The sequence below is a fragment of the Melospiza georgiana genome, chromosome 2 (assembly GCF_028018845.1).
Source record: "Melospiza georgiana isolate bMelGeo1 chromosome 2, bMelGeo1.pri, whole genome shotgun sequence".
Lineage (NCBI taxonomy): Eukaryota > Metazoa > Chordata > Aves > Passeriformes > Passerellidae > Melospiza > Melospiza georgiana.
In genome coordinates this window covers 116,174,838-116,191,640 of record NC_080431.1, presented here as the reverse complement: position 1 = coordinate 116,191,640, position 16,803 = coordinate 116,174,838, and the positions used below count along the sequence as shown (strand labels likewise).

The following is a 16,803-nucleotide window of genomic DNA, read 5'->3' as shown; positions in this document are numbered from 1 at the left end:
AGAAAAAAGTGTAGCTTGGTTTTTTTTGCAGATACAAAAGACATACATGAAGTAAAACATTTTAGAGTTTCCTCTTCCCCTCTTCCTTAGGCACTTAAAATCCCCTCAGCCACTGGGGGGATTTGGCAGGCCAGCAAACCAGGATTTGGAGCAAATGCCTGGGTGTAGTTCCATGTAGTTTAGGCAGTAATGAAAAAGATACTGCTACACTTTTCTTGTGGGTAAAAGCAGGCAAAATTTCATTTTTTCCTATAGCCACTGATGGCCAGTGAAGTGGGTTTTTCACTGTATTGAGGTGGTGACAAAGTTCCTGAGGGCTTAAAATTTTTCCCTATGAAATCTGTGACCCACCACTACTCAAACAATAAATTTATTTCAAAACTAAATTATCCCAACTCCTAGTTAATATTCCTTGCTTTAATAAAAATATATGAATTTTTCATTTGGTTACCATACAGTGTTTTGGGTTAACAACTGGATTATTGTTACTTTAAGGGCTAGAAGTGCAGTCTTCAACAGTTTCAATCATTTATTAACAGAGGCATCATTTTCTTATGCAGGTTAACACTTCCTGCAGAAGTAACTGCATATTTTAAAAAGTATGTCAGCCTAGTGTTGTCCTTAACTTCCTCTTGCCACCTCATAACTCTTTTTACTTTCTGTCCAATGCTTCTCATTGCTTAAGTTTATTTGTCCCATGTTACCTCTTTAATTATTCACACACCCAGGTTTTGTGGGACGTTGCTTTTTCATTTGCAAGCTCCAGTACATTTGAAAATAACCTGCAGCAATTACTCCCTTAGGTTTTACCTGCAATTTACAGGGTATTATAATATACAACTCACAGACAAGGACAAGAAACACCTCTCCTGGAGGGACTGCAAACATTTACAGCTTTCAGCAGTGCCCTGGGAGGAATGCAAAAGCCCCACTCTGGCTGCAGTTCCTATATGAGCCCTCCTGCAGGATTTTATTCATTTGTTTGCTGAGCTAAACATCATTCCTGTGCATCATTAGAGGCAGAGGGAATGAAAGAGCTTAGTGGAAACTAAATCTGAGAGGTTTTAAGGGCAACTGCAGAATCACAGAGTAGTTTGAGTGGTTTTCTGTGGAAACCCAGTGCTCAGGGACTTTGACCCTCATTCATGGAGAAAGTTTCCTAAACTTCAAGATAGACCAGAATCCACAAAAGTGTGAAATAGATTATAGAGAGCAGTGTAGGTGTATCACTTGGTGAGAAATTGAGGTTTTGGGGTTTTTAGTGTGTTGTGGATGGAAGCAAGATGGAGGGCACAGGGTGTTGTCCTGGGTTTCCTCTTCATGCTGCTTCTTCCTTCTTCTCCATGGGTTTGGGTGGCATTTTGTAACTGGGCAGAAAAGTCCCCATTGCAGCTCTTTGGGATCAGTTATTGGGGTAAAAGGGGAAATAATCCAGGTGTCAGTTCTTCATTGGATAGGTTAGTCTTAAAAGACCTTGAACAAGAGATTGTTTGGCCATTTTGTGCCTTCCAATGAAAAGCTGCAGAACTCACAGCAGTGAGACTGTTTTACTGATAAGAAATAATAAACACCTGAGTGTGAACATGAAACACCATCTCAAGTGCCTTCAATCCAGACCCAGAGAAACCCACAACTGGTACTGCCACAGTTCTCTAAATGAAAATTAGTGACCCAGCTACCCCAGCAGGAAGGAAACCCCCAGGTGATGGTGCACAACACCTGGTACACAAGAAAAGATGAGCCAAGGGGAAGGGTGGGCTCATGGTGGAAATTGTGTCATCCCAGAGCTGTGGAAAAAGGAGGAGGGGTCTCCAATGGAAAAAGCCCTGGGTTGGGTTCAGCAGACTCAAAAATAATTGGTTCACCTGGAGAATGGATCCAAACTCAGGATAGGTTGGATATTAGAAAGAAATTCTTCCCTGTGAGGGTGGTGGGGCGCTGCCCCATCCCTGGAAGCGTCCAAAGCTTGAGAAACCTGATACAGGGGGACGTTCCCTGGCCATGGAAGTGGGGTTGGGAGCAGATGATCTGTGAGGACCCACAGCACAGCAGGAAAGGAGAAGAAGAAATAAGGAAGGGAGAAAGGGAGAGAAAAATAAGGAGAAAAAGAGAGAAAAAGAAAGAGAGAAAGGAAAGAAAGAGAAAAGAGAGAGAGAAAGAGAGAAAGGAAAGAAAAAGAGAAAGCGATAAAGGAAAGAAAGAGAAAAAAGAGGGAAAGGAAAAGGAAAAGATGAGGGAAAAAGAAAAGGAAAAAGAAGGAAATGAGTGGCACATGTGCTCTCCTGTCCCGCGGGCCAGCTGGGTGCTCTCTGCGGAGAATAATTTAAAGTTGTTTAACGGGGCGGTGCGGCGCTTACAGGCAGCCGCTCCCCTTCCCGCTCTTCCCGGTGCTGGCAGGGGAAGGCTGCGAGAGGGACGGGCAGGAGGAAGAGGAGGAGGAGGAGGAATAATGAAGCTGACCCGGCACTGTGAGTAGGATGCGCCCCGGAGCCGCTCCGGGCGGGATGAGACCCCCATGGCCAAGGGGAAAGGGCGAGAGGGCTGATGCCAGCTCAAAACCCAGCTCTTAGTCTGGAATAAGTCATGCTCGGGTCTTAAATATATTGTCTTTTTTTAGTTTTTTTTCCTGTGTTCAAGCCCAGCTGTGTGCAGATGGGTGTGTGTTAGCGAGGTGTGGCTGCGTAGGGGTTTGGGATCAGCTAAATACAGAATAACCCCGTCCTGGGCTTGTATTTAGTGATTGAGTTGTTGCCAAGAGGCGCCTGAGGGCCGAGGGAAATTGGGAGCTGCTGAAAGGTGGAAATGCTGACACAGGACACGAGGGAAGGGCAGGAAACTCTCTCATGGGAGAGGAGATAGTAGGATAGGGAGATATTAGGATTTTAGGGAAGGGTTTTTCACCCAGAGGGTGGTTGGGCGCTGAACAGCTCCCCAGGGAAGAAGGGAGCACTGAACTTGACAGAGCTCAAGAAGGGTTTGGACAACGCTCTCAGGCACAGGGTGGGATTGTTGGGGTTGGACTGGATGATCCTTGTGGGTCCCTTCAAACTCGGCATAATCTGTGATTCTGGCATTTTTCCTTATGCTCTGCCGTTTTACATGTCCTGCCACACCTCCATCCTGACTGTCCTTCCTCCTGGCTTCTCTCTGCCACCTCCTCTGCCTGGCACTGTGAGTATCGTGAGTGTCCCTGCCTCGTGGCAGTGACAAGATGGAACTCTCAGGGAGCTCCTCCATGGCAGAAATGGAATGAGGGAGGCACAGCAACACCTCTGTAGCTCAGTGTCCCCATGGTGCTCCTTGGTGCTGAGCAAAAACAGCCTCCAATATCAACAAAAGCACAGTCTGACTTCCCTGCATGCAGGCTGCACTTTGTGCTTTATTGTGCTCTTGATTACCTTAACTTTGTCTGAGCTTATGGCTTTGCTGTTAACTGTGTAGAGGTTTGCGCAGTGGAGAAACCCAAAAATGAATGTATGTGTGCAGGATAAATAACCTCAGTAAACCTAAGAGAGCCAGCCGGACCCAGCAGTTTGGGTCAATGAAATCTCTTGATGCCTTCTGAGTCCCAGAAAGCAAAAGCAAAAGTTGGTTGACAGTGAAAATATACTGTGAGTTTTGAGAACCAGGTACAAACTATGGACAGTTGGGAAATCTATTGAGCCTTAAAAGGCATAGTTCTAAATAAAATACAGAATATATTATAGGTTCACAGAACTATTTAGGTTGGGAAAAGCCTCCAAGATCATCAAGTCCAGCCTTTGATTGATCACCGCTCTGTGAAATGGAGAGTAGCACTGAGTGCCACATCCAGTTGTTTCTTTCACTCCTCCAGGGATGGGCACTGCAAAGCTCCCTGGGCAATTCCAAGGCCTGAGCTCCCTTTCCATGGGCAAATTGCTGCTGCTGTCCCAGCTGGGCCTGCCCTGGCCCAGCCTGAGGCCGCTCCCTCTGCTCCTGTCCCTGTTCCCTGGCAGCAGAGCCCGACCCCCCCGGCTGTGCCCTCCTGGCAGGGACTTGTGCAGAGCCACGAGGGCCCCTGAGCCTCCTTTGCTCCAGCCTCAGCCCCTTCCAGCTCCCTCAGCCCCTCCTGGGGCTCCAGCTCCGTTCTGGCACACTCCAGCCCCTCAATGCCTTTTTTGTGGTGAGGAGCCCAGAACTGGACACAGGACTCGAGGTGTGGCCTCACCAGTGCCCAATACAGGCAGGTCCTGCTCCTGTGGCCACCCTGTTCCTGACCCAAGCCTCAGCCCATTGATCCAGCCTGTCCAGATCCTTCTGCAGAGCCTTCCTGCCCTCCAGCAGATCAACACTCCCACCCAACCTTGTGTTGTCTGCAAACTGAGTGTGCAATTGAACTCTTGATCTCCTCACCCAGATCATCAATAAAGACATTGAACCTGACCAGCCCCAGAATTAATCCTTGGGGGAAGCACTCAGGACTGGGTGTGGCACCATCCCCCAAAACCCCTGAGCAGACAATTCTTAACCCAGGGAAGGTGCACCTGTCCAGGCCTGGGCTGCAGCTTTTCCAGATGTGTGGGAGATGTGTCAAAGGTTTTGCTGAAGTCCAGGCACACAACATCCACAGCCTTCCCCACATCCCCCAGGGGGGTCAGAAAAGGAGATCAGGTTGGTAAGGCAGGACCTGCCTTTCCTAAACCCTTGCTGGTCCCTTGGTTATCATGTTTGTGCCACGTGATCACACGCAGGATAATCTGTTCCATGATTTCCACCAGGGAACAACATCAGGCATAACAGCAGTTAGACATCGTACTTTCTCTTCTATTTAGATAAAATGCTGCACTGTTGAGCCTGTTTTGCAACAGAGTTGCTCCATAATAAGGATGAAAAATAGTGCAAATATATTGTAAAGGTAAACCTGCCATGCTAACTGTGGAATGAGCAAAACAAAACCTGACTGGTGCTCTCACAGATATTTGCAATGCACCACGCTCCATCCTCTCCCCAAAAATAGTCACTGAAATCTCCCAATGAAATTGTCATTTTTGCTTCATTCTTCCAGGGTTTTGTCTTTGAAACTTGTGACTTGGCCTCCTGTATTAATTAAATATATTTTGTATATAAATCTGGCAATTTTTTTTAATATTGAGAAAGAGCTAAGGTCATTCTGCTTGGTTCCAGCAGCTTCCTGATTTGTGCATGTGGACTTTGTCAGTGTTTGTGCTCACATCACTGCTCAAATGATGTGTCAGAGTAATTTCAGTATTATTTTAGTGTGGGTTTGCACCACTACTCGTGGTGGAGTGAGAGATTTCTCATGAGTAATACACAGGGAAATTCATAATAGCTGAAGATCCATTACATTACTTACTCAAACTTAATCCTTTGATGAAAACACAGCCAGTTTTCACAATATTTTCCCTGCAGTCACACAAATGTTTCTGCAATGTTTCATTGGACTTTTTATTTTTAAAGCTGAGAGAATGCAGGAATAACGACGTGGAGAAATACAAAGAGGGAGTAGCTAGAGAGGGAAAAAATCTGTCTTTATGGTAGATTATCAACAGAACCTGTGTGAATAAAGTCTGCTCTTCCGGAAAAAAAAAAAAAATCAAAGTTCCTTCTGGCATGAATAACTAGAATAACAGAATTTGGATGCAGACCAATTGGTCAGAATTCACAGGAGTGGCAGAACTCGCAAAACAGGACTTGAGGAGGACAAGTGAAAAATCTGGCCTTATTCTGGAGAAAGGGTAGGGCAGAAATCTTAATGTTTATAAAAGACAGTTCAAAGAAGGAAAGGAGAGAATTATCTCATGAGTGTAAACAGTTATAAGGAAGGTTCAGACTGGATAATACAAGATATTTTCTAGAGAGCTGGCAAAGTAAACATACTGCATAGTTTTGGGCATTGGTCCTGTTGAAATCAGTTTTTAGGACTACAAAATGAATAACTTTCACTTTAACAGACCCTTGTTTTGAAGGATGGTTCTTTGCAGATCAGGAAGTGACTCATGCCTCTAAAGCAACCTATTCCGCTGCTGCAGTGTGATATTTCCTACTTTAGCATCATAAATTCGGTGGTGTGTTTCATCAGGAAAGCTGTCAGCACTTCTGGTGTTGAGGAAAGGCAGATTTTCAATAGGAGGAGGAAACCTTCCACAGCAAGGTGCTAAAACACTGGCACGGGTTATCCAGGGAGGAGGTGGCTGTCCCATCCCTGGAAATACCCAAGGTCAGGCTGGGCAGGGCTCTGAGCAGCCTGATGCAGCTGAAGAATTCCCTGCTCATTGAAAGAAGGGCAAATTAGATTAATTAATTAGATTGAGGGTCCCTCCCAACCCAGATTATTCGGTGATTCTGTGAATGCAGCGAGAGCTCATTGTGTGAAGGGGATTGTTTGGGCTATGCTCTTTTTACCCAGCATGTTAAAAATGTGGGTGCAGGGAATTCCCTGCTTGGTCAGTATTTAAAACAATTCCTGGAATGTTTGCATGTCTCAAAAAATAAACGGTAACTGCAAAACACCTCTGTAGTAGCCAGTATTTACTTTTCAGAGTCAAAAATCGTACAAGGATTGAGTTAAACTTTGTGTTCCTTCGAGATGCTATGGATGTGGATTGAAGAGAGTGATTGGGGGAATTTTCTGCTTGAAGATCAAGTTTTAGAAACAAAAGGGGTTGTCCTTGGAGATAGGAATTCACCTAATACTCCATTGCCACATCTCTGAAGGCTGTGGTTAGCACAGTGAATCAAACAAAAACCAGCCAGTTTGTGTATCAGTGCCAGAAAAAATAACAAGATTTTTTGTGTTGCTATGAAAACATTTTTATGTTTTTTGTTGGGTGGGTTTTTATCCTTTTTATTTTCCCCCTCACAGTTGTTCTGAGATTATTTGGATTCCTGTTGACATCCTTGGCTGCTTGGTATTTGGGATACTTTCTTGCTGTTCATGTACCCCAAAATACAGTATCTATTGCTGGACTTCAAGAGATTGGAAAGAAACCAGTGTTGAGGGGTATGTAGTTGTATTTATTTCCTTTTTTTTTCTTTCTTATACTGTATCTGATATTGTGTATTTATGTGCTAAATAATAAATGGCTTGTTAGCTAAGAAATCATTTGTATGTGCTATTACAAGAATGAAGTTGACTGTAAAGTTAATTAAAGAAAAGCTAAACCTTTTCTTAGACACTGTTTTTGAAGAAACACAATGTCAGCCTAGTTTTGCAAATGTACAAAAGTAATTATTTGAACACTGATGTAAGAACAACTAATTTACTTCTGGGCAAAAGAGTGCAAAGCTGCAGCTTTGTTTCTATTGCACGTAATTTATATTTATGATAAACAGCTGAACCACTAACTAAACTTTGTAAGTAAATTCTCATTATTTTTTAGCTCTACTCTGACCAGGTGGTTTACTGTGTATATTTTTGTCATTCTATGACTAAGTTATTGTGTGAAAAGAGGTCTTAAAATAAGAATGATAACTATTCACTTCAAGCAGGAAACCTTCATCCTGGTAGCTCTTATTTCCTGTTATGTGGAATAGCAGATAATAATTACCTTATTTTCAATTTTTTTGGATTATACCTCTTTGGAATCAATGATAACTTCCAGCCCAAACCAACCTGTGATGAAGTTGCCACGATCCCAGGATTCTGCGTTCAGATGTTTGAGTTCAGCAGGTTGGCTTTAGGGGGTTCATCCCATGTTGAAATTGTTCATGCTGCATCCAATAAAACATTTTTTCCTCTTTGCTGTTGCAGCCCCAGCCCCCAGAAGGCAGAAGTGTGGCCTCTGGGCTCCCTGCCCACCTGGGAACTTTGTCTATCGCATCCTCAGTGGTGGTGGCAAACAGAGGAGGCCTAAAATTTGTTTTGAGGATGAGGAGTGAGTACCATTCTAACTTTACACCTAATCCAGTGCTTTGTAAAGATATTTGGGCTGAGTAGCAGCAACTGAGCTCCTACCAGGGGCTCCATTCTGGTGGAAAACTTCAGAATTTATCTGACAGTATTTAACTCTTCTTCTTCTGTCTTTTTTTTTTTTTAAACCTAATATCCAGTGATTTTCTTTGTTCTTCTATATAAGCTGCAGACATGGTTAGTTTTCAGCAGGATTTTTAATTTTCATGGTGCAGGATTTACAGAATTCTGACTGCTCAGCACCTTCTGAAAGTCAGATTCTTTCACAGCTTTTCAAACTGGACAGGTGAAATAACTTCAAAACCTTGCAGTGACCTTTCCTGGAGACATAATCCACAGAGAGTACAGTCACAAAAACACCTCATCTTGTTTGTTTGGGGTTTTTTTCCTCCTTTATCTTCCTGGCTGCAAATGTGGGAAATATTTTCTTGATCTGGCTCATTTTGAAAGAGTCATTGTTGAACGAAACTTACTGATACACTGTGCAAGATTTTTAAGCTCTTGTTTACAATAGAGTTTTGAATTAAATAACTGAAGAAAACATAAGTATGAGAAAATTACTTCGCGCTGGTAAACATAACTTTGCACAGAGCTTCTGGACAGGTGTCTTTTACTGATATTGTATTTATTTCAATTCCAGGTTTATAAATGAAGAGAATTATGAAGTTAGAAGTGGTATAAACATTGCCATTGTGAATTGTAAGTAAAAGAAAAAATCTTAGAGAGAGACATACTTTTGTACTGCAATAAATTACCCGTGTTCTTGGGGGGATTGGATATTTTGTTTTGTGGGTTTTTTTACCATCTAGTATGGAAGGGAAAGGAAAATATTGCAAACCTGGTTCACATGAATGTAAGAAAAACAAATCTGTGTGATAAAAACAGTCTTCTGGGTAAACAAGAGACATGTTCATAATCAATAGAGGAAAACAGAATAGAAAATGGGCACACAGATGTATTTTATTAGACAAAAGATTTGTAGCACAGCAAGAATATTTGTGATCTCCAGCAGCAGGACTCAGCTTTCAGCTTCAGTCCTTGATAAATTATATCTGCTGCTCACTGATAAGGGGGAGGCAGGAACTGAGAGTTGCAGTTCTGCCAAGGTGTAGCCATGGTACAAATTCCTTTTCCACACTTGTTCATGATACAGAAAGACAAACTTGAATTAATATTAAACTACCACTTGCTTACAGTAAAAGCACTGGAAGCGGCAGGTGTGCTTTATTCTAGGTTTAGAGGCACCTAAATCCTAAATTATGATTTAGATGAATGGGAAGGGTGATGAAGTGCAGTGTATTCAATAATGGGTCCAGGAAAAAAATGAATGCCTAAATCTTGTGGGGGAGGGGGAAAAAAGGGAGTTCACAGGCACAGTCAAGCTGGCTTTGATCACAAAACACTTATATTTTAATTTTTTTTTGTCTCACTATTGCTAAGCAAGATCTTGACTTTGTCTAAACTTGTATGATTTTGCTGAGGATTAAATTAACCACTGACAAGAATCTGTTACAAATTTTTCCCCAGTAAACTACTGCCCCTTTTTTTCCAACAATCATAAAATCTTTCCTGGGTATAAAATACAAAAATGAGTTTAAAATGAAAGTAAGAGGAGAAATACTCATCTTGAAGGCACAAGCAAGAAGGCACAAGCAAATAGAGCAGGTAAATCTGTCCATTATCCTGCACCAGTCTGTAGAAAAATATATTTTTTTACATGTCCACTAATTAGATCAGGCAAGATAATGACTGTTCTTAATTAGTGCCTTATGGATGAAAGGTTAAACATCTCAAACACTGCACAGAATAGAATTAAGCTCATTCAAATAGTCTTAGGCTTAACCAATTTTCCTATCTACAGCTGTGACCTATTATATTATATTTAGATATAAAAACATGGAAGCACACACGAGAAAATTATTTTAAATAAGAAGAAATAAAAATTTTTAGTCACTTTTGATGATTCAGAGACTATGCAAAACAAAATATTCTCCCCAAATCTTAAACTTGTTATTTCATATTTCTTCCAATTTAAGAACTGAAACAAAAGAAGCCAAATAATACTCAAAATTAGGGATGTCTAGCTTTAGCTGAAAATTCTAGGTTTGCCTATTGAATAAAATAATATTTGCTCACATTTAGATTTTTTTTTTAATTGCAGATAAAACAGGAGAACTCATTTCGACAAAATTTTTTGAAATGTGGGCAAGAGGTAAGAAAAGAGTCCAACAGAGTTTTTGTTAGTGTTTCTGCATTAAGAAAAGACAGATTCATGTAATTATCGTCCTCTTTCCTGTTTGACTTTGTATTCTCAACAGGGATCAGCTAGAAACAAACAGCTGCTGTATTCATGAAATATGTTCTGGCCAGATATGATGACAAATTTAGCCTGAAAAGCTGAATTTCTCCTGTTGGTTGAGATAGTTAATGATCTTTTTTGTTAAATTATCTTGTTCTTTTCCCCTTTTTTGTTTTGTCTTTTTCTTTGGTCTCCATTATTTCAGTCTGGTAGGAATAGCACCTAAAGAGATATGACATCCAGATACTTCACTCAGCAAAATTCCTTTTCCTGTCATATCTTGTTTTATTTTAGTTATAAAATCATCATAGGAAATTTGCTTATCTGTCTCTTAACATCATTCCACATAGCTGGAAAGATTATCTACTTTAAGAATAGCTTTTAACACATTTTCTGTACTTTGAATGGCAAATTTCCTTCCCTATTAGTGAGGAGAACCAGAATGCTCTGAGGCACGGGAAGGTGATTCCCTGACTCCATAAAAATGCTGGTGACTGTGGGTGCAGGAGAAGGAATGTGATGTGTGTGCCAGGAATAAGCAGCTATGTTATTCTGGTTATTCTGTTATTCTAATAATTTGTGTTATTATGACTCCACAGACCACTCAGGGGAGATGATGGATTTCATCAGGAAAGCACCAGAAGGGACCCTCCTTCTGATGGCCACTCATGATGATGGCAGCACCAGGTAGGAGGTTATGGAGCCTGCGGGGCAGAGAGGTGAAAAGTTGGAAAATTCATGTTGGGAATTGGTGTAAAGGAATGGTAAATTCCATTCTGCACTCAGAGTTGTTCTCTCACTTCTTGTCTAAAAGTTTTAATTCCATGACTTTTCCATGATTACACATATCTGTGTGTTGGTGCTCCCTAGGATGGGTAGATATTATGTTGTTTAAAAGCACTCCAAATGTTGCTGTTACCTCTGGGTCACAATCTTCTTTACTTTGAAATGTTATTTATCCACACCTCCAATTATGATGTCTCTAGTCTGCGTTCCTTCTACCATCATAATCTGATTTTTCAGGTGCTTTTGAATCTTTGGGGGTTTTTAGCTGAGTTCATAATATAGTATTATTCAGGAAAATGCTTAATCCATGTTTGATACCTTTGTCCTTATTTAGGAAGGACTGAAGCACCAGACAGTATTTGATATACATTTTCCTTTCTGCTATGCTATTACAAACAGGTTGTATTAATATCAGTCACTTACTGAGAAGGAAAAAATTTTATAAATTCAATTCTCTCTGTGAATTCAATGTGATGCTGCTACCACAGCTCTCAAGACTATTTAAATCTCATTTTTACTTCTGCAGGCTTAATGCTGAATGTAAAGCATGAATCAGCCATGATCTTTTTCATCATTTTTCACATCCTGAATTTTTAACACTCATTTTTTCACTACATTTTCCTAGGTTGAAAGATGGTGCCAAAAAATTAGTAGAAGAACTGGGAAGTAAAGAAATAAAGAATATAAAGTTCAGATCAAGTTGGGTTTTTATAGCTGCCAAAGGCTTCACTCTGCCACATGATATCCAAAAAGAAAAGGTCAGATTTGTTTCATTTTCACTTTATATTTGTCTGTATATCAAAACCAAAAACTTTGGGAATAACTTGTCCACAGGTTGCAGGAAGACTAAAGATACTGTTTTTCACAGAGATTTCTGTTTGCATCTGTGCCCTTGTTATGTTCAGTTTCTGTAAGCCCAATCATGCTCATCATGGACTGAGGCAGACAGAAATGAGAAAATCCAACACAGAGTTCAGATCCTTTGATGATGCTGTGTCTCTGTCATGTTTTCTGAAAAATCCCTTTGCCAGGATTTCTATCCTGGGAAGCTGAGAAGCCTCTGAGAAAAATGAAAATAATATTATCTCGTTTGTTTCTCCTGGGTTTGCTGCTTTGGAATGTGGTTGGAGATTGTTTATCCAACATGTGAATTGTTTTTGCTTAATGACCAATCACAGTCCACCTGTGTTGGGACTCTGGAGAGAGTCACAGGTTTTTCATTAGTATCTTGTTAAGCCTTCTGTCTGTAACCTTTCTCTATTCTTTAGTATAGTTTTAGTACAGCATTCTTTAATATAAGTACATAAAATAATAAATTAGCCTTCTAGGAACAGGGAGTCAGATTCTCAATTCCTCCTTCATCCTGGGGACCCCAAAAATACCACAATGCTGATTCCCTCCACAGCCTTGTCAAAGTTCCACAGTGGGGTGCTTTTCCCAGAATATCACTGGATCACAGAATGGTCAGACTGGAAGGGCCAACAGAGGGTCCCTGGTGCCACCTCCCTGCTCCAGCAGGGCCATCCCAGAGCACAGGGCACAGGGCTGGGTCCAGGTGGCTCTGGAATGTCCCCAGGAGGAGCCCCCAGAGCCCCTCTGGTCTCTGCTCAGGGCTGGGCACTGCCCAGGGCAGAAGTTGTGCCTCCTGTGAGGGGAATTGCTGGGCTCAGGCCCTGCCCGTGGCTCTGGGGCCATTGCTGGGCCTGGAGCAGAGCCTGGGCCTGCTCTGAGCTCTACACACAGGGACAGACACAGGGACAGACAGGGACAGACACAGGGACAGACACAGGGACAGCCAGGGACAGACACAGGGATGGACACAGGGACAGCCCCTCTCTCTCCCTGGGGCTCCTCTCCAGGCTGAGCAGCCCCAGCTCCCTCAGCCTTTCCTGGGCACGGAGCTGCTCCAGGCCCTTGCTCAGCTCCAGGAGCTCCTGGCCCTGCTGTGCTGAGGAGCCAGAGCTGGGCACAGCAGCCAGAGGTGCCCCCAGGGCTGGGCACAGGGGCAGGGTCAGCCCTGACCTGCTGGCAGTGCCCATCCCAATGACCCCAGGACACCATTGGCTTCGTTGGTCTCTGCTGGGCAGGGACAGCTATTGTCCCCAGGTCCTTCCCCATGGAGCTTTTTCCCAGCAGGTCACTCCTAGGTTGTGTTGGTGCAGAATATTTTTGCAATATTCTTCACATTTCAGAGCTTCTGCTGGACAAAGATAATCAGTTTAGTGTATGTCATGATAGCCATCTGTGAAATAAATAAAGCACTCCGTGTAAGAGAGGAACTGGCACAATCTTCACCCATTATGTTAAGCAAGATGTGCAACATTCTCCTCAGCTTCCCAATCCTCCTTCATTACCCCCTCCTCTTGTATAAGATTTGAGAAACTGATATATAAATAGAAAAAAAGAGATACTGAATTTTTTTTAAATTTATTTTATTTTTACAGATAAACCACTCTGACCAGACAAAGAACAGATACAAAGGCTGGCCAGCTGAAATCCAAATAGAGGGCTGTATCCCAAGAGACCTGATCTGAACAAATGCATACCTCATTAATAAAGACAATTCTATATTTTTATACCTATGACTGTAATGAATTGCCTCCAGAACTCAACCAATTATACAAGTCAAATGCACAGCTTTTAAACTATCTTCGCTCTCTGTGGTTTTATTCTAATCTGAAAGCAAACAGGTATTTTGATAAGAAGTGAAAATAAAATAGTCTGGTTTGGAAATGCAGTGTTCAGGAACTCAGTCATAAAATGCCAGGATTTGTGAAAGTGAGTATAGATTGTCATTAATACTTTTAGGGCTTTGGTTTTACTTGTTTCTTTTTCGTATGTCTTTTCTTTTGGTTCCCTTTAAATACTAATACACAAACAGCACTTAGTCTAAATTGCAATCTAAAACCGTTTGCAATACAGCAAATTACTTTGATGTCAGTTTATTAATAACATTCTTCTGTTGAGAGAAAGAATGGCAAGAGCAGGCATATTTGTTGAGCTGCTTTTAGTGATGTTGGCAACACAGAACAGCAATGCTAACATGTAAAGATCCAGTTACTTGAATTATTTTGCCAAATTCAAGCTGCAAATCTACATAGTTTGATTTAATTTTTTTTCTTCCTTTAAGTTCAACTTACATTAAAAAATGTAGGGACTTTATGGAAGCCTAAGTGTTGTTCATGTTAAATATAGAATCAAGCACATGATTGAAAGGAAGCTGTAGAAACATTTATTCAATTTCCCTTTTTTAAAGCACAGCATGTGTCTGGACAGTCTTAAGTGGTGTTTGTCCCCCTGTGGTTCAGACATCTCCCGTATGGCTGATTCCATAACTTGAGTTGCTTCCTGCAGCATTCCACTGTTATTCTAATTATTCCCCAACCATATGGAATTAACCCAAAAGGACCAAGCCAATTACATGGAGAATAACTCATCACTATTCTTTTTATATCATTCCATGGTGTGTCTGATGATTGTCCTCATCTACTCCTTCCTGCCTAGACTGAACCCACCTGTTTTAATCTTTCCTTACATTTTTTCTTGATATTAAAACATTAGTTTTGTGGTTCCTGCTTGAAGCCCCTTTTGAAACTTTAAATGAAGCTTGAAAGCTTCAAATCTCCAACCGTGTCTGCCACCTGTAGCCACTGCTGTGTTCCCAGCAGCTTTCTGGTGTTGTGCCTCTCACCAGTCCCTAAAGTTTCCTGCTACTGGTTTGCAAACTACTCCATAGCTCAGGGACACTGCCAAAAAATCAATTTAAATTAGTCTGACTCAATTTGACTTTGGCAGACTCGGTGGTTGCTCCTTAGCACCTTGCTGCTGATGAGTTGGGTACAAACTGAGCACTTCAATACTGTTTCTATGTTTTTCCGCATTAAGTCATTCTTCTTAATAATAATAATTTTTTGGGTGGTGCTTGTGTTTCTGGCAGGATATTTATTCCTTTGCATCATAATCACCCTTTGCTACATGCCTGAATTATAAAAATAACATAATTACAGTGCTAATGGCTGGCAGTGCTCAAGAGTGCCAAGCTCTGAGACAGCCCTCGAGCTCTGTGCAGTCTGACAGCCACTGCCTCCTGCTCCAGGCCACAATTAATCTCACATCAGTTACAATTAAATTTTATTTCAATTTCTGTTTAGCAGTTACCGTGAAGTACAACATTCTCATGCTTTACATTGGCTCTGTTCTTCACACTCTGTACAAGTGTTCCACTCTTCGCAACAGTAAAAGCTGCACCTCTTTCATTTGAAACAAAGATCAAATCACTCTGAGAACCTTTCGCAGCACGAATTCCTGCAAAATGGTCTTTAACCCGTGGTGTTTCCACTTTTAAAGAGATGAGGCTGAGTCACCTGGGCTGGACTGAAGTGTGTTGATAATCTGCAGTGCTCAACAGCCATCATCAGCTTTGTTTTCATTTGTTCATGACACAGTATTTAAATATGGCAAGAGGACTCTCAAGTACTTTGACAACGGTCTGACCTGAAGAAATCAGGCAAAAGTGATCACTTGCCAACTTTTTCAATCACTTTTCAGATTAGAAGCAATCTTGAAGAGTTGGTTTGAAAGTGGAATTTTGACTTTGCACCCACGGTTTCAACAGTTTTAAAGGAACTGCCTCCTAGGAAGAAGTGAAAAGCTTTTTCATGGAATCCTAATTCTGAAAATTTAATCTGGGGGGAAAACAACAGCTGCAGTGGTGGAGGTCAATGTTCTCCATGCCAGCTGGTGTTGCCAACCACAAGGAGCAGGTAAGAACTGATTTCCTGCATTCTCCTGAGCTGGAAAAGTGCTGGGAAATACCTCTGGGTGCTTATTACACAAGTGAGGTCACCACCATGCAGTAAGGTGAAAGCCTGCACAGCAATCCATCTTTTTCTAACCCCAGTAGGCAAATCCCATGGGAAGCCCTGAGCTTTAGGCTGTGGCATTACTCAGGGTGTGGGTTTGCAGATTTAGAAGTGGGATGGCACAGCAGGTGGTAACAGTGGATTTCCACATCCTCTGCCCCTCTAGAAGTACCCAACCTTCTGGTGCTTACCTGTCCTGGGCAGACACTGGAACCACAGGCATGGCTGGAGGTGACGTTGGGTGGACACCAGCAGCTTTGTCCCTATCATGCCAAAACTTCCTTTCCTACACTTTGCCAGGGGCAGGTTCTCATTTCAAATATCCCCAGCAGAGCATTCCACACATAGAGATCCCTTGTACCCCCACGTAGAAACATATTTTAGATGCTCCCATTTTTACCTCCTATGTTAACATGACAACCAGTCCTATGAAGAAAAAAGTACCTGGACAAAGCTCCTTTTTTGCTTCTCCATTTAAGAGCATGAGAAGTATTTCAGGGTCCTGACATGTCTCTTAAAAATCCCTGGATCCCTGGCAGTCCAATTTGATGGCAGCCATTGAAAATATTGATCAAATAATAAGTAACATTTTCAGTTCCTCAGTGGCAGCTGTTTCTTCATGTTCTTTGTGTGGTGTTATCTAACTCAAAGTGGGAAGTTTTCACTACACTTAAAAGAAAAATAGAAGACAGGAAAAGAAAGTGAAAGATGCTCTTTTTGAGGCAGGTTGTGCTTAAAGGAAAATTCTGACCAAGAGCAATCCACCCAGACAAGCAAAAAGAAGCTGATGCTTTTATTTAAACATAGTGCCTGGAGGGAAGTAATGTGTGACTGTGATTTATGTGATCTCTTCTTAGCTGCAGTGAGATGCTGAACAATGACTAGAATTCAGGTGTTTGAGATGGGTGGCTTAATACCATTTGAGTGACAGCAGTTCTTCATTTCTGGGGATTTGATTTCAGTTT

At 41.8% G+C, this 16,803-nt stretch overlaps 1 protein-coding gene across 1 annotated transcript; it reads left to right on the top strand.

Moving 5' to 3' along the window:
• The first annotated feature begins 2,421 nt into the window (after positions 1-2,421).
• FAM3B (FAM3 metabolism regulating signaling molecule B) lies at positions 2,422-13,510 on the top strand. Its single transcript, XM_058018518.1, has 8 exons — positions 2,422-2,468; positions 6,845-6,982; positions 7,733-7,856; positions 8,532-8,590; positions 10,053-10,103; positions 10,790-10,877; positions 11,602-11,734; positions 13,421-13,510. Exons 1-8 carry the CDS (start codon positions 2,450-2,452, stop codon positions 13,508-13,510), a joined length of 702 nt encoding a protein of 233 aa, XP_057874501.1. The 5' UTR covers positions 2,422-2,449.
• The last annotated feature ends 3,293 nt before the right edge of the window (positions 13,511-16,803 follow it).

Coding starts and splice junctions, on each gene's coding strand:
- FAM3B (XM_058018518.1), top strand. Junction 6,983..7,732: donor AAAGAAACCAGTGTTGAGGG/GTATGTAGTTGT, acceptor TTGCTGTTGCAG/CCCCAGCCCCCAGAAGGCAG. Junction 10,104..10,789: donor TTTTGAAATGTGGGCAAGAG/GTAAGAAAAGAG, acceptor ATGACTCCACAG/ACCACTCAGGGGAGATGATG.